At 39.8% G+C, this 24325-nt stretch overlaps 1 protein-coding gene across 1 annotated transcript in view; it reads right to left on the reverse strand.

The window, feature by feature from the left end:
- Window positions 1–24325, reverse strand: part of unc5db (unc-5 netrin receptor Db) — a 107107-nt gene that overhangs the window by 68949 nt on the left and 13833 nt on the right. The window contains exons 3-4 of the mRNA XM_040154839.1: window positions 4165–4308; window positions 2528–2631 (exon numbers count right to left, since the gene is read on the reverse strand). Of these exons, the coding sequence (XP_040010773.1) occupies window positions 2528–2631; window positions 4165–4308 (248 nt within the window). The remainder of the gene's footprint in view (window positions 1–2527; window positions 2632–4164; window positions 4309–24325) is intronic.

A 24325-nucleotide genomic window follows, 5' to 3' on the forward strand; every position in this document is an offset into this window, starting at 1 on the left:
TTAGCTCACCCTGACATCCTTGCTGACAAAGGTGATTTCCAAACACTCCCTTCAGAAGCACAGTGTTTACGCTGCACTCCAAACCGCAGACTCACCTTCTATTGGGGCTGCGCAGTGTTTGCTATGGTAGCAGCCATCCTTCAGCTGCGCTCTGAAACCTCACACTACCGCACTCATGGACGCCATCTCAATATTTCCTGGACAAGGTGCGCTGGAATCGACTGGGCTGAAGATATCTGCCCTGCGCTCTCTACATTATTCACTCCCCTCTCTTGCGGCTGGGCTCATTTGTGTTGACAAAGGACTAGATGGGAGATTGTGATTCGGTCAGTACTGCTCAGATTCAGCTATTTTTATCCTCACTGTGGATTCTGCTGCGTTGGAATGACATCACTCCTCCATTTCCATGCTGAATCATTTATACAGCGCAGGGCCAGAGGTTGACCTCTGCCTAAATGTGTTCCCAGCACACATCAATTACACAGGCATTGTTCATGCCGATAATCGCTGGACCAAATATGTAATCAGACTGTCTGCATTTGGAGATGAATGTGCATTAGGTGACATTTTCTCAGTGAGAAATTTAATTGCTATATTTTCCCTCAAGTCAGTCTTGCAGGTTGACTGTGAGAAGCATCTGTTCTCTATCTCCCGGGGAGCTAGTGTTTAAGTTGCCACCAGGCATGATTTAAAGGCTAAAAGCAATAAGAACAATTACAATGAACTGCTCTTTAAGAGGGTGAAAAATGTTAAATTCTCTGCCTTAGTGCATGAAATCGGTACTTATATTTGGTATGTGACTTAAACTTCACACTAAGCTATCCCATACAGCTTGTCTTGATACGTGAAAGTATTACGCTCTTTCATATTGGAGATGTACTGTAGATGATGTGGATTCATTCAACCTGCTTTAGAGCCGTTCGTATATTGACAGCTGTCAGCCTTAGCAGAGACTCCAGTCTACAATGTAGTTCCATATACTTCACTAATAAACTCCATTATTACAAATAGTATAAGCCAAATAACACTTCTATCCATAGGAACTCTCCCTCTCTCTCTCATTTGCCCTAAAACATGCTGTCTTTCTCTTTTTTCCCCTCCCTCTTTTCATCTTTCTTTCCCTCTTACTGTTTTTGGAAGTGGATTAAATGATCTTTAAATGTCAATGTAGTTCAATTAATTTCCATCCTTAGTTGAGACAATTGGTTAACAAATTAGGGATGCAATTAATGATTATTTCCATTATTGATTCATCTACATTATTTTCTCAAATAATCAATTATCCTGATTCTGAGAAATATGCTAGCTATAGTACGCTAATAGAAATTGGGATACTTTGGCATGCTTACATCTGATCATTATCTGTCTAGTGCTGGTGTGTCCTCAACTTCAGTTATAAAAAAACTAAGAACCTGATGATAAAAAAATGTCTACATCCTCAAATGAAAGTGAAAGACTGACACTAGTAGTGCAGAGGATTAGGAGTAGGCGATACAGATAAATCCTCTTATCAGGGTATTGGGTGATTTCATATAGTGAATACTTAGTAATAATAATAATATGGTAAATTTTCTGGAAATTCAATTTAAAAACTAATCAGTGGATAAAAAACATGAAGAAGAAATTAAATCCAGCTGAGTGGTAAATGCAGCATCTTGACAGCCAGACACCAAACTGGGTTTATCCTCAACTGTTAAGATACTGTAATTCGACTGGTACAGAAATGACAGACTTGTTGGATGAGAAAGCATCAAAGACAAAACTGTACTGACGCAGATGGTTAGAAACCTGGACCAGCCGTGTATATAGAGAGATGAATAATCAAATGGAAACATCATTCCCCATATGATTCACCCCAGGAAATAAACACTGGGATACTAGTGTAATATGCAACTTCCAGACTACTGAAAAGTATCTGGTATCAGTCAAGGATATTTTGGATGCAATGATGCAACTGACACATTCACATGTCTGCCATGTCCGCATTGCAATGACACAATGATGAGATTTCCTTTCGTGACTTTTCTCTCTTCACCAACACACAGAAGGATGTGCTGATGGATCAAACCACCAAATTCATTAGGAGAAAAAGCATCCCATTTGCAATCCCTTAAATCAGCCCCAGATGTTTCTCGCAAGGCTAACGGTGCTATAAATTGAATTCGAAAAGAGAAATCTCTGAGTGTCTGATGTCTATATTTTATTGATACATTGTACAGTTTTGTGGGGAAGATTTGATTAAAATTAATGCAGGGAATCCTCTTCATCTCAGGCAGCAACCTCACTGTTGAACCAACACCTTTGTTTCTAAATGTTTATGTGGACTTATCTCTGATAGCTGGCACAACTATATCAATCTTTTAAAGGTCAGAGAAAGCAGAGCGGAAGGTAGAATTAACTGTCGGATGCACAGAGATTTACTCCAGCCGAGTAAGGATGGCCACTCTGAGGCAGATCTCTTCTGCTCAGTAGGAGTATACGCGTCTCCTCTTTCAGGAGAGGAGGAGCGACGAGCAGCCGGCCTTACCTCCGCCACAGGCACTCCCTCCGGAGGGCGACAGTGCAGAACGATCATCCCATCGATTGGCACCTCTCTCCCTTGGGGGTCCTGCTCAAAGTTTTTCCTCAGGTCTGTGTTGGGAGATAAGAGGCATCTGTCAGGTGTCAAGTGTTATAGTCAGTCTGGCCTCAATCCTCTTCAGCAGCTAAAATGCTGGCCTACCGCTGGCTCTGCATGCTACGACCTTCAAAACCCACTGCAGCCCATATAGGATAGGGAGGATCCAATGGCCCTGTGCTGGGTAAACTGTTGACAAGGTGGTTTGGAGGATACACTGGATAGAGGAAGTGAATGAGGATTGCTCTGATCGGCTGGGCATTCATGTGCATACAATAGCGATAGATCCTATTCTGCCTATTTTCAAAACTGCCTTTCATATCTTACTGCAACGCCACTATGCACTGAAAACCTTGAAAAAGTCAGCCTTTTCGCAAAATAGTTATGTGCCTTTGAAATTTTAATATGGGTTATGAATGGGTTTCGTGTACCCAAGGATCATGAGAGATACCCTGCATATGAAGGATCTATATATAGGAAAGAAACTCTATAATAGTGCCTCAAAACCTCTGTTAAGATGGCAGGTAGATAAGATCAAGTAAGTGCAAACACAATGATATGCAAATCCCAGAAGATAAAGTATTGACATCACACCAGTCTGTGAACTCAATTCTTACTTTCTTCCAAAGACAAGAAAAGATGACCTTACTTTGTTGATGTTTAAAAGGATGTGATTTCTCATTGCTTTCTCTTCGGGGCCTTATCAAAAATCATGCAAAAACACTTCTGTAATTTCATGACAGAGGAGGGCTTTAAGATTACAAATAACACCCTCAGCAATACTGGTCTTCAGCTGTTGGACAACAGTGGTTGTGAATAGTTGATTGTGCCCAAACTTGATTAGACAGCATTTGATTCTGGGAACTGTTTATTTCACTACCGATAAATCTGATGCTGCTTTTGACAAGATTATATCAGCATGTTGTGCTCACACAGTTTGGTCCAGACCAAAGTGGGAATTTCAAAAAGTCCCTGTTGTCTTTTAGCTCCAGTCTGTTAAGGGTTACAGTCACATGGACAGACATTGTAAATAATCTGTTGGACAGTTTGGATGACCTGTCCTTCTGTATCATCATAATACTACTGGCACCTCCAGAGTAAAATCTAAATTTGTTTTTTTCAGTGACAGACAGCCAGTCATGCTCTGCTTCACTACGCTTAGGGGCTTTATTTTTTTAAAATCTGCTTTTATTTAATTTTTCTATTTATTCTTCTGCTCTGGTGGTCACAAGAAACAACTTAATCCAAGCAGTAATCAGGTCAATTTTTCTAGGTATTTAATTCATACCAGTGTCATACATCACTGTCACTTAATCCTAAAATATTAAATAATGTAAATCCTTTTGACATGGTTTTGGACTGTGAAAAGTCAAGAGAAAAGACAAGATAGTTTACCCTGTCCCAGCCAAATTTAGAAAGACAACCATTTCATCAGACTATTCACTTACACCGTTTACTTGCTCAGCCATACGTATTGCTGAATGCTGCTGCAAGAAACTTTGTGACACAGCTGCTACATTACATCATAAAGGTGTTTCAATACTCACAGGCAATGCGTACAGTAGCTTTGCGACTCTTGGAGGTACCCAGGTGGCTCCAAGCCACACAGAGACACCAGTAGTCCTCAGGGCCATGGAAATCTTCCACCTGCTGACGGGACACATTGATCATCACCTCACGCACCCTCAGCCCTGGGACAACATAAAAGATAAGAAAGTTAGCAGGAAATATGTTTACATGCCTTACAGTTACATACACTGTTGCATAACAGTGGGGTTCAGTCAGGTTTAAGTATAGTTATTTTCAAATGTAGTTTGTTAAGTAAGGTGTCTCACTCTTTGTCTTTCTGAGTGTGCAAATCAGCCATAATTCCCACTGTGAAGCAGAAAAGAAAAAAGAGCATACCCAATGCATTGCCAGCTATCAGTGACAATGGAAGAAATAAATCAAAACAGTGCAAAAGGGTTGGTTCGTAAAGTCCCCAGTATTTCACGGACGGCCTTTATATTGTGAAAATAACTTTGAACTTCTTGTGACAATATGCGTAAAAACCCAGACAACATAGAAATTTTAATGCTCTGCATAGTTCTTTTTTGAATCAAATTAAAACAAAAAGGACCTGCCTTGTTTATCAGACTAGTATTTGGGAAAGTTGAACTTGGCATGACCTAACAGGTAAAGCAGATCAGTTATCAATATGAGACACTATAGTGTATATAAACTACTTGTGTTTTGTGTTGGTGAGCCGTCATGCCATATTCTGTGTATGTTTAACATACTGTATGTTATTGCCATAGCAGGAGTCTGGAGCCATGCTAACACATCTTAGTTTAACATGCTAACATTTGCTAATTAGCACTCAACAACTACAGTTGAGGCTGATGGGATATCCATTAGTTTTGTGTTGGAAAATGGCAATGCCACCACTAAAAATCCAAAAATCTCAAACTGGTGCTCAGGGGATCATCAAAGTCAGTAGGCATCGACCTCTGTGCACCATGAATGTCTGCACAAAATGTTGTGCCAATCCATCTGGTAGATGTTGAAATATTTCACAAGATAATCATGCTGGTGGTGCACCATGGATATCTGTTTTAAATTTCACGGTAATCTATACAATAGTTGCAGATATATTTCAGTAGAGGCCAGACGTGTTAACCTGCTAGTGACACTGCTGTTGTTTGGACAGACGAACATTGAGCCATGCTTCTACCATGGCTAAAAGCATATCTTCAGGTCTTGGGTTGGAATGGACTTTCAAATTTGGTAGTACCAGTTGAGTTCAGTTGGGTCGGTTGTTAAACATGCAATTACAGGTGAGTTTAGGTCTCTGTTTTAGGTACTTGCAGAACTAAAGAGAGAATATTGAAACTGGAAAGCCCTGCATTCTAAATATAGGTCCTTAAAGAGTCCTTAATCAATACCTCAATACATTTACAGGCTTCCATCAGTGATCAATGGGTTTTAACAGGATTAGTTATGCACAAGTTCTTAGGAAAGGCTGACACACTTCCTAAATCAATGCATTCTCCTCCTCTCTGTTGAGTTCTGAGAGCATCACTAAGGAAATTGGCAGAAACACAGTTCCCCAGGGGGACTCTGTTGTATTTTTTGAGCACTCAATGCTGCTAACAAGAGCAAAGCCAAATCAACTGTAGCAGAATTAGCATTAATAATTTGGACTGCACTTAACCGCTTCAAATGGCATGTGTAGCCTCACTGTGCAAGCGACACCAGGACAATACACCATATTATGTAACACAAAAGTCATGCGAACAGAGCACGCTGCACAATGCTCTTATTGTACTGAATACATTAATAAAGAAGAAGAGAAAAACACTCTTTTTGAAAATCCTTTTAGGCAACATGCTACAAGCCCACAGTTGGAAATATTCGTCACCCCGTCATATAGGCTCAGATGGGTATACTGAACCCATATTTAATCTGAGTCATCGGCTTAGGGCCTGTCACATTTTTTTTCTTACTGCTCCTCAGAGCCTTTTGCAGCCTGTAGGCCTTATACCCACAGCTGGATTAAAGGCAAGAGATGCACAATCTGCTAAGGACTGCAAAAGGCCAATACCCACACACCTTCATCTTAAACCCCTCCACCCCTGATTCTTCTGGCTCTTGTGCATCTACTGTCTCTGATAAATAACTCTTTAATCTGCCATGCTCTTACTAAAGTCAAACAGCCTCATACTGCGGCTGCACAGCTTGTGAGGCACCGAGCAGACTTCCAAATGAACACCAATTAAACCTGAGTGAATGGCAGCGGGGCTACAGCAATGAATCCATGCTGGCAGTACTGGTAAAATTTAGAAATGGAGAACATTTCGTGGCATGCGGTCTCCACTATACTGGGTATAAATGACAAAAACAGGAAAGTGGGCTTCTTTTTTTTTGTCACACCAAACATGGTGGACAAGTTGTGAAATGCTGATACAAATTAGGTGGTTCATGTCAATATGGTGCACTGCGGTGTATTCAGTGACCAGGGTAGTTTTACATTGTGATTGACAGACCTGGATTTAAAAAAAGCCACGTTTAGAAGAAGAGTAATAAACAAAGCTGCAGCTCTATGGTTGGCGCTACTTAGTTGCAGCCCCTGTAGAGGGTGAGACACAAGCATAATTCATAATTTCTCAAGCAGCAGCAGAGGGCTGCCAAGTGACAGTGTATGTGTGGAAAGAGAGACAGCAGAGAAAATAATGACTAATGACTTTCCATGATGCCCTAAAAAGTGTGAGCCTGTAGTTTAGAGAAGAGGAAGAGAGAGAAAAGATAGACAGACAGATGGAGAGAGGGAGAGAAAAAGCAGTGGTAAGCCATCCAGACAGAGCGACACATTTCCTGGAGTCTAAACCGGCTTCGACGGGTGGTTTGCAGGAGAGACGGAGACGAGTGGTGCCACTGTGTCATCTGTCAGCCCTATTTGTTTACACGCAGAATACTGCTGGCAGTGCTCATTAGAGCAAACCACTTGATCTGTTCTCCTCCCCAATCCCCTCCCCATTCTTTGCAGTTTCCTGAGTCACTTGATAAAGCCATCCAAAACAGCTGATTCACTCAGAGAAAGACTGCCAAGATGTCTGGAATAACAACTAACTTTTGGCGGTTCTGAGATCCAGTGAGGAGGAGAGTCTTGCTGCCGTAGCTTTGCCATAGTATAGCTTATTAACTTGGATGTGGATGATAAGAACTTTATTAAAATGCTGAATTAGGATCATATCTGATTAAAAGGTTTCAGCTTCATGGGTTTGAGCTCAGAAGAAAACTTTTGGCCAATGTCATCTTTCTCTTCCTCTCCACATATTTCCTCTGGTTCTCTTCTGTTAACCACCCAATAAAGGTAAAATGGGAATTGTGTGCAGTCCCATAGATCAATATTAGATTTTCCTGGAAAAGGCAATATCTGCCCAATGTACTGGCAAACCCAAAATACTGCTCCACTGGCTCTGAAGCAGAGGGAAAGGGGAGCTCGGGATTAGACTTTGCCACCCTCGCTTGAAAGGGCCTGCCCGCATTTTAAAGGCAGATGTTTCATTCAAATATCTGTGTGGATGTCATTACTGTAATTCACAGTCTAAAGGCCTGCATTAACCCTTAAACCTTTTGTTTTGGCTCAGTTTTTACTCACATCATTTACAGGCTTATGGCATGGTCGCCGCATATCGATGTCAGCACTGTAATATGATTGGTGCAACATTTGTGTAGGTGGGCACTAAAACTGTTCATTATATCACTTAAATTCCAATGGTCACACAGGCAGTTAACCAGCTGGGGCTGTTGTTGGTCGTTGCTCAGTCCCCGCTGTGATTAGAGTACACACTAATTTGTGACTTCGTATGTTCAGGGTAAAATACAAAGTGCTGAGGTCACAGAACTATGCGTTGCTGTGAGTTTTGACCCTACCCAGACCCCTAGGGACTCAAATTAGGGTTGCTAAGGTTTTTAGTTTGTAAAGCGATGTTCACAAATACTTCCAAAGTTTGTAGTTGGAAATCAACCTTTGTAAACCTGTAAAATAAATCTGCATGAGAATTTCAAGTTTATACATGTGTAGAAAAGATTTGTATTCGTAAAAAAAAATAGAGACTGTGAAAAAAACGATATCAGTGGTGAGGTTACACAAAGACACTGTGAAAAAAGAAGTGATTTTGTGAAGATCTCTGTACAGACACGAAGCAGACAACTGCGTGTAAATCTGACCTTGTCAGAATAAAACTGATGTTCATAATATTTCGTGAAAAGAGAGATTGGAATTTGATTTTGGTCCCCGAAAGAAATTTGTTGCTTTCGTAAAAAAACTGTACTTTTTGCAGGCTGTTATTTTGACTTGTCATAGAAAGAAAAGCGCAGATGGCTGTGTTCTGTTCAGCGGGATCACGACAGCGTGACAATGAGCCCAGAATACCTGGACCCTAAAACTGAAGCAGCTAAATGGAATTCAGCCATTGTTCATAGTGATTATTTACATCTGTGCTTTTCCTACTGTCACATGTTAAAATGTTTCTGTGAAAAAGTCCTATTAATCGTTACACTTCGTCTACTGATCCACTGTATTACTCTACAGGAATGTAGCGGTTTGCTGACAGTGTCATAGACTTAGTTGTTTGTGAGGCTATCTTTATCTATTATATATTACATATTTATTGTATTAGATATATCAAATATATATAAACATATGTATGATATATTTATCATTGTTATCAGCTTGGACCTTCGTTTTCCCATAAAATTCCTCTGACGTTTATTAGTATATATAGTAGTATTAGTATTAAAGGAGGTTCCACACTATACCACAGCATCACACACATGCACACAAACACAAAGAAAGACTCACACTTTAATACTTTCAGTACCTACATCTGTAATGTGAAAACATCCGTTTTCCACACAGACAGAGAAAGTAAAAGTGCGTGTCCTGGTCAGAGTTTAGTTGTAAAATCTTAGTGCTCCACAGAGCATCTCTCTTGCCAGACAGCTGTCAGTGCTGTCAGCTGAACAGTCATCATACTGGACAGCATATTAGGATAATTTTGTGTGTGCCTCGTTCAAAAGTAGTTTAGTTTGTCATTGAAAGTAAGCACCGGAGCTGGGAGTGCCGGAGCGGAGAGCAGACATCAGCCACGTCGCCCTGCCTCGCGCTGTCCACGGTTTCCGTGACCATTTTCTACTTCCACCATTGTTAGTTTTGTGGATAGAGAAAAGACATGTTTTGTGAAGCCTGCCATGCTGTGTCTCCTGTGTAACTCTGTGCACAATGACGTAGCCAGAAGAAAAAAATAAGCGCAGTGATTTCACCGACAAAATGCAAGTTGACTCTGGGTTTTCTAGACTTTTAGGTGGCAGCCTTATACACTGGCACTTCACACTGAATCCATGTCCATCCAACATCTAAATGATGGACTAATTAATGAAGAACTGACAGTAAACTTGGATTCTGTCCACTGACACCTCAGGTTGGCTTTATGTTTATAGAAACAATGACAGGGCTTATTATTATGGTTCATTTACATAATTTGGAGATTCTCAGTGCTATGTTTAATGTGCCTAGGTTGTGATCCTGGGTCCAGTTATTCTTGTGCCGCTACTGTATATTGTGTTCAGCAGTGTTCAGCGGCTGTGAGATACCCGTGGGCCCTCTAGGCATAAATTAATTTCATATTGCTGGTAACTGTCATTGTCTTTGATAATATTGTATTTGTGCAAGAGTGCTGCATGCATCTTGTTTTGTTAGGCTAATCATGGGCCCTCCAGTTGATCCATCAGATTGTCAGTCTCAGCCCTGACGTCAAAAGCTGGACATTGATGCCAAGATCAGTTAAATAAAATGAACATTATTTTTGCAAATGCCATATAACAATGTCAAATGTAACCAATGTACACTAGCCTTCACACTAGCTTCAGGAGCATTGGTAGTGGTATATGTAGGATCCCTCAGTTCAATTATCATCAATCTATTGCCATTTTATTATTCAAACCCTCTGAGTTATGTGTGTGTACGATCATGGTTGGTGAGGAGTTGAAGGTTTAGTTAACAGGTTGATGCCACCTTCACTTGTTTTCATCCATGTCTTGGAAACAGGGTGTGAAATTGCTGCTAACCTCCAGCCAACTGCAGCTAAATTATGATGGTGGCTGGTGAGTTAGTGGGTTTGACAGGTAGAAACCATCGATCAGAACCTCATTTAGACATTTCTGTCTGGTTTAAAAAAAAAAAAAAAAAAAAAAAAAGGCATGCCTGAATGGAAGAGATGTTATTTTTTGATCTCTTTCGAAAATAGAGCTTTTCTACCGGCCACAGAGGAAAGACCTTACTTCTACTGTGTTTATATGAGACAAAAATATCCTTCTTATTTTACAGTCAGTTGGAGAAGAGGACTCCCACTGTAGCAGCCATGATAAAAATGGACACTCCTTTCGTGTCACCCAGCAACACACATTCTGGTTGTTAAGTGGGCTCTTATTCGCATTTTTCTCAGCTTCAGTGTGTGTGCATGCTAATAAAGCTAATCTCACTGAAATCACAACCACTTTATACACGAAGAGCTTAACATGTTGCCACAGGTTACATTATGTGTTTCTAGGTCCTGGTGTATTAAATACAGTACATAATCTGTAAACAGAACATTGTGCGTGGCCTGAACCTGTTCGCTTTTTATCAGCAGCACCCCAATTTTGCTTACTCTTACATTATCTAAATTATTACGTATTGCAGTTTCTACACGTTGTCAATTCCGGCCCAATCATTTATCAGTTAATTGAATTTCGATGCATTCCTGTTAAAAAGGTGAGCTTATTTTGAATGGAGTTGGGTGACAGTGAACTCTAAACTGAAAAGTTTGTCACGTAGTAACAGTAAAGCTGGATACAGCACGAGGGTTTTTCCTCAGGGTTTTACCTTAAGTGTGACCTACTGAACCTAGATCTAGTTTTTAATGCAAAACAGATTTTAACAAAAACCAGGCTGTAAGTAGATGCACAAGTTTAAGCAGACACCTTTGCATGTGCATTTTTTTTTTTAATCCTGTACATTGTGTTGGCTGATATGACATGTTTTATTCAGTCAGTACATGCGACTTTTATGCTCATACTGTACAGATCAGCTGAAGGTTCACGATATGGAGCTCACAATGAACACGGAACAATGCTGAAAAAAAAAGAGAAAGGCACGTTACCTTGTGAAATTCCACTATGAATAGAAAGTAAGAAGGAAAAAAGAATAATATGGAGCTGCAGATGGCTGAAAATGGAGACAATATGGTCTATTCTGCAGCTTTAAAACATGGACTATCAGGCTATAGTTAAACCACATCATGTAAAATGCTACTCCAATAATATTAAAACAAGCTCACTACAGTTTTGTAACAGATCTTTTGACAGCAGCCATTTGGGCAATCGGATCATGGAACTGCAAAAAATGTAAAAAAGCCAAGGAAAAGTTCTGACATGCCAGAAATCTATCTGATTGTCCAAGAGACAGATTGCTGATCGTTGGGGTGATTTATCAGGCGTCATGACCCACCTCAAACCTTCCTCAACAACTGATTTGGCAGAAATGTGGCCCTATTTTGAAGTTATTCAGGCGTGAACAATTTGGGGTTAAAATGGGGCTTAATCCTGTCCAGCTGTAGACAACATACTAATTCTGTTGTTGTTAAAACATTTATTTGATTGTATTATTTAGACAAAGATCTGTTTAGTCCATCAAGTAAAAACAAACTAACTGAAATACCAGAAAAATAGGAAAACCTTTCATCATCATCATGATGTTAAACATGTCTTGACTTTTAAGATCCACAGCCCTCATACTGAAAAAAGGCACAGTCCAGTACAGTTTACAGTAAAGAAGGCCCTCATCTGACAATAGAAAATCTGAGTAAAATGAGGAGAAAATACAAATTTGTGCATTATCCCTTGATTAATAAAACAATAAAATGTTAAATTGTGTTGTGTTTGCACTGCAGAAGAAATTTTCAACTCGATTTTTGCATTATTCAATTTTTAATAATTCTGAACACACCAAAAGATTCCCAGATAGTTTTTTTGTTTGTTTTTTAAATAAATCCAAAAATTTTGAGCTCTAATGAGAAAATAACACATTCACACTACCTTAATTACCAAGCTGCAAATTTGTCATGGTTACCAAACCATAGGCTAATGGGGCAGCAAACTGTTGTCACCTGACCTAAGTCTTTCCTGTCTATTCAGATGGCAGACAAGCAGGGTGGCAAACAGTGCTGCTTCCCATTTGAAAGCCAGAGACAGCCAGGCATCAAACACTGAAAATGAAAATATAAACTCAAACTTTAAGTAAAAAGTACAGATTATAACTACATAGTGTACTTATGAGCCTCTCCTTAGTGGAAATGTAGCATTTAATGTAACCAACAGTTAGTTGCCAAGTGAAAGTCTGTGCATTCAACTTGGTGAGTACAATGTTTTTTATCACCATTACTAATAATTAGTACCAGAATTTAATTTAAATTTGCAATTAATTCTATAATTGCCAGTGATACTTATTAACTCGGCAGAGTATCTTAGCAATTATAGTATGTGATAGCTGGTCTCAAACTTTGGTCTATTCCAAGGCTGAAACATAAATTGTAGAAAGACGCCCATTCACATTCGCACCTTTGGGAATTTACTTTTGGGAACTGCATGTCTTTGAGCACCTGGAAGAAACCAAAATTAACACAAGGAGAACATGCAAACACCACAGTAGGGTTTGGCAATACCACAACGTGAGGTTTCGATCCCTTGATCATCATCATCAGTTATGAGATGAATGCATTATTAATGGGCTACTTCTGAACATATTTTCACTGCCACCAAAATATTTGCTAAACGTTAAGTATTTCTTTTTACCGTTATCTGTTAATTAATTAATCACACACATTTTAAAACACAGGGAAGCTTTTGCATAATAATACTAAATACAATACATGTGTTCATGTGGCCAGAGCTTAATCTAACATCAGTACTTTCAGTGTTGATAGGCCCACCCATACTCCAGAAAGAATCTTTTTAAAATCAACTGACTCACTATATTGGTAACACTCTGTTTAAATCTGAAATTAGGAGCCCTCCTTCAGGTTATTATAGTATTTTTTTTTCTTCTATTCACACACCACTTTAGATGCAAATGTTCAAAATCCTATTAAAAACATCCAATCATATTTACCATTATCATTAACCATCATCAAAATAACCACATACAAAAGGTTATTATTTTGTTCTGCAGCAGTGGGGTTTACTGGAAACTCGTTACCTAATGCCGAGAAAACAACAGAATAGTTCTCTCAAATACAATTCTAAAACACCTTTTTTATTTAAGATTTTGCTTGGGATTCCAAAGTAAATAACATCCATGTTCATGCATTATCTCCATTTTTACCTGCTTTGCTTCATGAGTCGAAAATATCTTGATGGAAGGCCTGTCTGACAAAGGCTAATAATAATCAGTCAGTTTTAGCTGTCTTGCTCATGTGCATCTCTGCACTTGTGTGCTGTAAGAGCCACAGCAGAATTCATCAAGTGAAACTGAGGACACTACACTTTAGATCTGAGAACAGCATTAGCACATTAGCGTCATCCTCCATCAGGGTCTCATTACGTCCACTCCAGTTCGCCAACTAGTTCTAGTTTCCACTACAGGACTTAATGCTGACAGAAGAATCCTGCAGGTAGTGTTCTGAAAACTTTCCCTCCTGCTCAGTAACCGGAGCACTTAAAGTACTGATGCTTTGTTCAAAATGAGTCCCCAAATTAGCCACCATTTCACTCTGCCCACATTCATATTGCATACCAACAAAAGCACATATATACACTTACATACACACACATACGTGCATGTGAGCTAAAAGAGTTTATTTCACCTATCCTTTTGGGGAAGGATATTTGATAGCCTGCCATTTTTTATTCCTCCCAGAAAAGAGGAAGTTTTATCTCCCAACTCCATTAGGCCCTGTGCCCACTTTTTAGCTGTGTAACCAGAGATGTCCCAACCCACAGCCGTGTGTCCTAGAAATGATACTCAGTTTCAAGCCTGCAAAACGTGACATCAAGCCTGACAAACCCAAAACACACTGCTAACAACTGACACATCTTGCAATGGTATGAGATGCGAAGAACAAAGGTGACGCTATACAGCAATAGTGGCAATTAGAACTATAGTGGCTTGTATACAAAGAATGAGGAAACGATGTTTTGTATTTCTCTCTGTTTCTGGATGGGGAGCTAAATGCAGATTGATACATCAAGTCAACCCACTCAAGTGAAAAGTCATTATTAACGTCAATATTTTGTTTATAACTGGATTCAACAGTGGTGTGTGCAGAGAGGAGGGGAAGGGTGGTGGTGTGTAGTTTGTTTCCACATTCATCCCTTTTTCAGATAGCATCTCTAAAATGTGTTTTACTACACCATATTGAGCACATTAATTCTAATCATCAGGACTACACTCCTTTGTGTTTTAGAGCAGAATTTGTCTAAATTAGACTCGAATTAGCTTCATTTTCTCCTCAAGTGCAATTAATTTTGTTGCTATACTGTGGTGCAGCACTGCCAAATGAGCAGAGAAGAAAACTGAACCTATGGATATGGGGTTACTGGGGCCAATATTTCGAGTCTTTTGTTTCATGTATAACTGGATTGACAGCTGTGTCCGTATTCTTGTCAAGCATGTTCTTACTGGGTGTTAGGGTCCTCCAGGTTTGTGCCTCATCACTGATTCCATTTGGGATTTTCGTGGACAGAATCTTGAGGTGCAGGCTTGGTGCGGAGAGTGTGTACTATGTGGCCTACAAACTGCATCTCTGGTTTTTGCATATGATGTAGTTCTGATGGCTATCAGGCAGGAGCACTTTGCAACTGAGTGTGAACCTTCAGGGATGAGGGTTAGCACCTCCAGTTCTAAGGCTATAGTGTTCTTCTGGAAAATTGTGTGTTACTCCCTTTGCGTGAGGAGTGAGTCACTGTTCCAAGAGTAGGAATAGCTTCCTTAAGAATCTTGGAGTCTTCTTCAAAGATTCAGGTAAAATGAAAAGTGAAATTAATGTACAAATTGGTTTCAAGTTAGCAGTAATGTGGTCATTGTACTGGATTGTCTTGGTTAAAAGAGAGCTGAACCTGAAGGTGAATCCAGTCCTCAACTATGCTAATGAGCTTCGCGTCACGACAGAAAGAGGTCAAGGATACAAGTGGCCAAAATTCCTTTGCAGGAGTGCTGGGCTCACCCTCACTATGGATGTATTCCAAACACCAATTGGGAGGAGGCCCTGGGACAGACTAAGAACATACTGTAATGATTTCATATCTCATATGACTTGTGAACGCCTCATGATCCTGCAAAAAGAGCTGGAGGAAGTGGCTGGGAGAAGGATGTATGGACGACCTTGTTTAGCCTGCTGCTATCGCAACCCAGACCTGGATAAGAAGCAGAAAATTAATGGGTAGATGAAAACAGTGAACCTCTTGGGCACTCTTGTACCCTAATGGTTAAGCATATCACATACCCACAACATCCTAGGTTCAATTCCAGCCACAGACTTTTGTTCTATGCTATACCCAAGTCTCTCTCCCCAAGTTCCTTTCTATCTCTACACTGTCAACCATCAAATAAGGGCAAAAATGCCAAGGAAAGAGTCGTTCTACATCCTCAATTTCACGAGCAAGTGTCGCCGAGTACCTTCCCAAGGGTCAAAATTGGATATACATAAAAATACTAGTGCATGCGTTGATAGTCCTGTGACAGCTCAGGTATTAAAGCCAAATCTGCTGACTCATCAGCAGCGACAAAGGGCTCCTATCTCTCTCGTAAAAAAAAAAAAATCAAACCTTTACAGCCTAGTCCTCGACTCTGGCACCAAACACGCAGTAAGACTAAATAAAATCATCTCTAGGAAAAAGAGAAGTTATAACCCCTCCTTTTCCCCTCAAGAGTCTATAGTGGTCATAAGAGGGTGTGTGTATATGTGTGTGTGAGGTGTATTGTCCGGGCCACATTCGGTTAACAACCCCATTAACTGGCTCACAAAGCAACCCTGGGGCAACGATAACATCAATCCCAGCTTTAGAGGCCATTACGTTTCAGCCTGGGATATATGTGCCTCACTGGAAAAATCGAGATGAGGCAGTAGCTAGAAGGGTGGTAAAGTGTCACCACCCGTTTGTCAAGCCCAACCCTCTGTCCAACCGGCAACCCCATCCTCACCAAACGCAGACACATAGACGTACACACACACACACGTACCGACAAAACTCCAACAAGCCCCCTGGGCTGCTTGGCAGGTGAGGACGGTTTATCTGCTTTAGTTAGAACTCCACACATTAATAAACAGACACATACACTCAGACCAACAAATACAGTAACTCCACATATGTACCGTCTAAACCTGCAAAGACACACACTGTAAACACGATATTAATGTAGATATATGCACCAACACAAACCATAAATGCATACAAACACACATCCCAGTACACACACTCTCAAAAGTCCTTGTATCAAGCACACATACAATATACACAACCTTACGTGTACTTTATCATTGTGTACATATGTGTACATGCAATACCAATACAGGCAGTACAAATAACATATTACACGCATAACCAAATGGCAAAAAGACACACATAATGACCATTAACTCTCATAGGAACACATACCACACGTGAAAATATGTACACGCAGATATTTACCATCTACTCCCCAATACACACCCACACACCAACCACTCACTCACACCCACACACACACACACACACACACACACACACACACACACACACACACACACACACACACACACACACACACACACATACACACCACACACACACGGTACAGCTTTGGCAGTGTATGAAGGCGAGTGCTTTGTCCACTTGCTGCTCACCGATGATAACATTCACACTCTAGAGATGCTGGAAAGAAAGGTCAATGATCCCCCCCCCACCTTTTCTCTTTCCTTCTGCTCCATTGGTAACTATTGAACACTATGCAGAAACATATTTGTGTGCAACTCCATGTGCTTAATAGCCAGATTCCTCCAAGGAAGGCTTAACTGCCTTAATTAAAATCACATAAAGAAGAATGCGCAAGTCTTAACAGCATAAGCGCGTCTCCTCTTTACAACAAACAAGGATAAAGAGTTTCCCCCTGATAGAGCCAGGTGGATGCTGATTTTTCTCACACTCCCAGGCTGGTGGCAGTAATCACAATTAGGGAACTGCCAAGAGAGCTTCCACTGATGAGTGACGGCTCCCCCCACCGTCCGAGACATATGGGTGGGAGTGTACCATTTTACACCCAGCACCTATGGGATCAGTCAGCTCTCCCAGTGGGCCCCACGCTGAGCGTCTCCCAGATATGGTGAGACAGGAACGTTTTCATGGCAACTGTGTGAGGAGGGGCTGAGCGTTTCCTCACAATAGGAAGTAGGACAGAGTTTACTTAAGGGGATGGAGTTGAGAAAAATACACCTACATGCAATTTACTAATCTCCTGGGGATGAAAAGACTCTTAACCATGTGAAATTCTTGGTTTGCATTACAGTGACTAGCATCAAACAGAAGTTTATGAAGACAGCATGTTTCAAGGGTGGATTTATTTTTATTGTGCTGTCTCTTGACCAGAAATTGTGGATACAAATTTGAGCTTTTCATCCTTGCCTTACATGCATGGATTCTAATTACCCATGTTTGGATTTTTAAATAACTTGAATTAGCTGTTTCCATGTATAATTACAAACTGCATACATCAATATTTTATTGAAAAAAATTGATCAAATGCCTATATGTGAGAAGTGTCATTCATAGTGATCTACGGTTCTGCAGCTATGCAGCTTTAAGATTTGTTAAGATGGATTGTGAAGCAAATTTTAGAGGTGGCACAAGTGCATACATAATACATAGTTAATATATACATAAATAGTTACAAACAAGTAGGCACTAATGCAAATTCACTGTAGTCAGCTGAAATTCAAGCCTCTGTGCAAATTGAAATTGACAGACAATCAATGATTGGTGCACACATTGCTAGTTAGCTACAGCTAACTTCTGTGCAGTCAGTACATTCATTAATTATGTTGTCTGAACATGCACTGTATAAACTGTGGTTACATTTGCTTGAAATATTAAATGAGTAAATGCCCACTCGAGGTGAAAAAATTGTGTGACACTGCCTGTTAGCTTGTTGCTGTGGTCAGGGTCAGGGTCAGGGTCAAGTAAGTAAGTAAGTGTCAGTGTTAGCAAGCCATGTAAGCAACTTATCATTTCCTACAATAATGTGACTCTTTGCCACGTGTAGTAGGGTCCAAAAATCATTATTTCTTCTTAAGGATTTTGGCAAATGACTACGGCCATTCCAAATTAATTTTGCTCTCGTTTGCATAAGGTTAAAATGTTTAAACTTTTAAGGTCTCTCTTTTCTATCAAAGCTGGTCTACTCTGTGTTGCCTGCTATACCACAGTTTCTTGAGAAACTGTTCACTTGTTCCATAGGAAATTAATGGCGCAAAGTTCTCATTGCAGTGCACCACCATAAAGTGCGGCAGTAATGCGTTTCAATGTTTAATCTTAATGCCTCATTACTGTTTATATTCTATCAGCATGGCGAGGTTTTTGACATTAGATACCAGTAACTGTAGACTAAACCTGACAAATTCTGTCTATTCTCCTGCAGATTTTCATTCTTGTGATCATCATTGGATACCTGTACTCCCCACTGAATGGCAGACTAATGAAATCTTTGGCTGCAGCTCCTTATGGCAGGATGAGGTAGATTCCATTACAGAATTTCCGGACTGACATCCCAAACACTGTTGAGTCAAATCCTAATCCTATATTGGTCTAAGCCTTGGTAATATTCTTTCATATAGCTCCCTTCATATTTCTCCTACTCTCATGTCCCAGATACATATCAGCAGAATTATTAGTAGAGTAGAAGGCATGAAATATAGCTTGAAAAATCAAAAAGCTGTACCAATTTATCCAGGCACCAACAGATGGATTCCTTTGACTAATAATGTGTCCAAACAGCCCTCTGATGAAGTGACTGGTTTCATACCTATTATAAATACCCTGAATATGATTTTAACAGAAGCAGCTGTCATCCTAATACATTAAAGGAGATGTGAATTTAGTCATATTGTAATCCAGCACCAGCTACTGGCAAAATACATATGGTGGAGACTTGCATCTGAAACAAGGCTACGGCCATGGTCGGATTAACATGCTAGGGACCCTAGGGGCATGAATTTCTTGTTGGGTCCCTACAGACCCGCATTATACATAGAAGCTTCCTTAATCCTCAAGACACCCAGAAACCAAACAGTTCTTCTATGCTGAAATAATACAACCTTTTTCTGGGTTTTTTTATGTGTTAATTATTTTGAAGCTGTTTGATAAAACATAACTCTATTTAGGAACATGCATCATGTGAGCACACTATGGGCTAAAATAATTCAGGTATTAACACTAGATTTTTTTATACTGGGTTTCCTCTGCAAGACCAGGGCCACTATAACAGGAAATAATAGAGGACTGGCTTTAGTTGATATAATACTCTTGTGGCACAATGTTTCTTAACAAATCTTCTTTGTCATTATGTAAGGTCTTCGAGGATATAAAACTTTAAGCTAAAAGTCTGCATAAAATCTTTTGTGCAAATCTTATCTAATTTTACCATTGATGATCAGCTTCTGTAATTCAATACATCTTAGTTAGCATGAAAATAGGTGGATGAAACCTTTTTAATAACAAGAAGACATTTACTGGAGAATTCATCAGGATATCCTCATAATTGCATTGAACTGCCTTGAGTATTGCTGTGTATGAAGCCCCTGAGAAATGATCTTGCTTATTGTTTCTATCCTCTGCATATCTCATCTAAGCATCCTTCTGCATTGTTAAGCTGATGTAAAATATATAGCTGACCTGGTGAGAACTTTGGCACTGGGAAACAGTCCAACTAAACCTTTTTCTGTGCTTCACCCAATTCTGGTGTATATAGTAAAGTGACAGTTTAATATACCGAGATTGGACAAATCAGTCCTGTCTTAAAGGAAAAACCCACCATCCTATCCTCTTACACTGTTATACTGTTTATCATCAGTCTGTGATACTGTTGAGTGCATTCCAGAGGTAGTTTGTGATAAAGTGTCTTTGGCATCCCCATTTCTCCTCAGCCCACCTCATCTGTGTCTACTTCAGTTCTACATTTCCCAGAATACCTTTCCACAACAGGGTGTGAGCTTGTTGCCTTCAGTCTCAGAAGGGTTTGTGAGCAAATAAATTGTTGATGTATATTGTTGTTCATGAGCCGACCACTCTGTCAACATCGGGGTGTGTCTGCAGCCCGGCCCTTTCTCAAAATGCCAATTGCCTTGTGGCTGCATTGCATTCTGGTCCAGTGAGGCTACTGTGAGTTGAGAGAAAGGTATCTCTTTTTCTTCTTTGATGGATTTTTCCCTGTATGAGCGTTGAATGTTGGTGCAGAGTCAGAAAGCATTGAGAGATTCCTACTAAACATGAAGGTTACAATTACACAAGCAAAATGTACAAGGTTGGTATGTCCTTTAATATCCCAATACATTAAGGCTTCGAAGTGACATTAAGATTGACTTGCTAAAATTTAATCTGCAACAAGAGGTTTACAGTGTTTTTTATAGATGGAACTGGAATAATCTATAAAAAAAATGAAATCAATATCCATGCACACACTATGCAGTTCTGCCTGTGCTCAATTGTTGTACAGCACACAGTGCAGATATACACAGTCCTGCCTTAGTGTCTGCTGCTGGCGAACTCAAGGGCATTGTAAGCTTTATCAGTGCCTAGTGATTAATCAGGATAGCTGGTAAATAAGAGATGTTATCAGGTGCTCCTGGTGGCATTGAGGGCCCATGTCCTAATCAATAACATTACAATTCTTCACTGATCTCCTCCTCTGATTAGCCAGACTAATCCAATACACAATGTTGCTGTCTATTTCTGAGCCAGGACAAAGCTTTTCTGTTAAGACCACCCTTATCTGTGGTTTTGCGTTTACTACTGATATAAGGCCGGCCTATGCCAGGGGCTATGGTGAGGACATCCTCAGGCTCTTCTAATTGCCAATCCACATGGGCCAGTAGATAGCAAGGAGATTTCACTTAGCCTGGTAATGCCACGGGCAGTTAAGTGTGTTGATTGTAGTGAGAGGTAACCAGTCAGTGCACAGAGACAGAGTAAGCTGAGGTAAAATGGCTTGTTATTTTTCAACTCCCTTAAATGGTAATGGGAGATATTGGAGTGGAATGGATAGTGAAACAGGTTAAGGAAAGAAGAGGCATGTGGGCTGTCAGTCAGTAAAGAACTGCAATGGCAGCAGGCAATTACTGATGTGAGAACACTGATGAACGAGCTGATTGAGTTAATGATTATGAAATTTGCATCAAATTTACCTTTTAAAAATGATCTGCAAAGACTGTAAGTGATGGAAGAGGAAATTAATCTGCATTACTAGTCAAAGTTTAGATTCTACTCACCAATGATACGATGGATGTGGTTCTCAAATTGTCATGCTACACACATTAGTCCATAGAGCTTTGAATTATACGTTCTACACTCTAGGTAAGGGAGATAACCACTAGGTTGCACTAACCTTCACTGGGATAAGCTAAAGAAAAACTTATAGCATGAGAATAATTTAAAAGATTCTATAGTCCCATAAAAAATACACGGGGGCTTTAAATTATTCACGTTTCCCATAGTTACATAGTTACAGTCCCCTAAAGTCACCTCAAGGACCTCCACCTCAACTGACCTTAAATACCAGATTATAGGGCCTTTCTAACAAGTAATATTAGTGGGGAAAACTATTATTGTTTTTAAGTAAAATAAACCCAGTGAATTAAACTGCATTGTGACTATAGTGCCACCAATGATAGTACCAAAAAGGATACTCTAGCAGATAATAACTCACACCATTTCCACCCTAATCTCCTATGGATTGGTGATTAAAGCGTTGTCATCTTCGGTATATTGTATGGCCGGATACTTGCGGTTTGTTGGTTCATGCTTTATGCTTTTCATGCTGATGGCAGAGCAGCCAACAGAAACGAGTTGCGCTGCCCTGCCTTAGGCTTTGCTGCCCTCCATTTCCATCAACCGTCGATTTCCATCATAATAAGTGTTGTGTTTCAGTCATTTTAAGACAAGACTCGGTTTGCATAGTTTACAGCTTACACTGTTGTCCAGTGGCCAAAATAAATAAATAAATAATGCAGTGAGTTGACACACAAAAGTCGACTTGGGGTCTTCTCGACTGATGTATTGACTCATCCAGTTTCAAGGGACTGCCCTAATATATTTGGTGTAAATAACCTGCACATAGGGGCTTCAAATTATTCCTTTGACGCAACCCTAAGGACCTCTTGGCACCCTAAATTCCTCTATATGGTGTCCCTCTAACGGGCTATAACTATTAGTAGGGAGACTGCATTTGGGGTAATTCCAGTGAATTAAACTTGAGCCTAGTGCCAAAATAGTGATGTCACGGTGTAATGGTGTACATGTGTACATCACTGAGCATGGTGAAAAATTATAGCACTGGAGGCGAGGAAAGACACAATTTTCAGGGTGTATTAAGTTGCTCTTTAAAGTATTCCCCTGAAACTCTCTGGGGACCCTGAATCCCACTCTCTGGGGCCTCTCTGATAAACTCTGTCACAACAAGCTATACCATTGGTTTATATTTATCCTATGCATCAGTAGAACAGCTGTTCAATAGGCAAGATGATAATGGTGGTAATTAATATCCTTGTAACTATTCCACTTATGTAAAAGACCTGTACACTGTGTTTTTGTGCTTGACATTACATATTGTAATTGAAAACACTAAGTACCATAAGCAGCTTCCTATCACATGGTTTTCAAGCTAAATTATACTTCTTCATAGTTTTAGTCCTGCCTTCCTTCCTGGTCAGGTTTACACCCCAGCCCCTTTAACTTCTGGGAGCTATACAGTATATTTTCAATCAGCATCTAGCCTCAGGATAAAGTAACAGGCAGTTGTTGCTGTGTGCACACCAACAGCAATGCCTGTGGTCATTTAAAAAGAAAAGTCCCACCCTCAGGCTAGCTTCTATCTCCCCATGTTGTGTCCTGAAAATGTTTTGAATTCATTTTTTAAAAGACTGAGGCATAGTAATAGCTATTCTATTCATACCTAAATTGGTATCTATCACTTTATCTAAACGTGTATGCTTTGTTTAAACATGTCTTCATTTTCAACAAAGGCAAAACAGTGAATATTTTGCAGCACTCAGTGTTGTCCCTTTGTCATGGTTTAGTGTTTTGTCCCATTCTGTATTGGCTTTATTTACATGCACGACAATAATCCAATAATAATGATATTAAAGCTCTTTCATCCAACAATAGGCCTTTTTCATGGAACATTTTTAGTCATCATAGCAGGAGAAGCACAGGTGTAACTAATAACATTAACGATGGCTCAGTCCCATCCAGTGTTACAGTAAACTATGACGGGGAGGTCAGCATGCAAAACACCGGGGCCTTGGGACTGGTAAACCTAAATGGAATGCAGTCATTATTAAAGTTGTTAGACATGTGCTTTTCTTGCCAAAACATGTTAAATGTGACTCTATATCAGACCATTAGAGACCATTCACAGACTGGCAAGTATTTCCCCTATGTTGTAAAAATGATTACAGTATTGACACAAAGATAGCCAAAAAGATATCATCACAGGAGAAAGATCAGGTTTGAGGTTGAATACTGAAGAGCTTAAAACTGCTTGAATCAATAAATTTATATTTACAATGGTGTAAAAGAGTATATGTATTGTGAAACTAGGCAACTGCTAATACCATCACTGCATATTTCAATGTTGTGTTTACAGCTTGTTTCCCTGCCCCCCAGTTGCTGCTTTAAAGTTTTTAAATTTAGCAATTTTACCTAGATTTAACTATTTGAAACATGGATTTTTCTAAAATTAGTGCAATTAGAAATCAAAAGTAATTACAAAATGTTTCTTTAAGAAAAATGATGTGTTTATTTTTAGATAAAACCATTGAAATGTTTATCTGTGACATGCTGAAACAAGCAGAGGACACTTGTACTTAGTAATGTCAATTACACAGCAATGATGTGTCTATCTAAAGTTTGCTAGCAATGGATAACATTAGCCACCATAAGCTA

Source organism: Xiphias gladius, chromosome 19 (assembly GCF_016859285.1).
Source record: "Xiphias gladius isolate SHS-SW01 ecotype Sanya breed wild chromosome 19, ASM1685928v1, whole genome shotgun sequence".
Lineage (NCBI taxonomy): Eukaryota > Metazoa > Chordata > Actinopteri > Istiophoriformes > Xiphiidae > Xiphias > Xiphias gladius.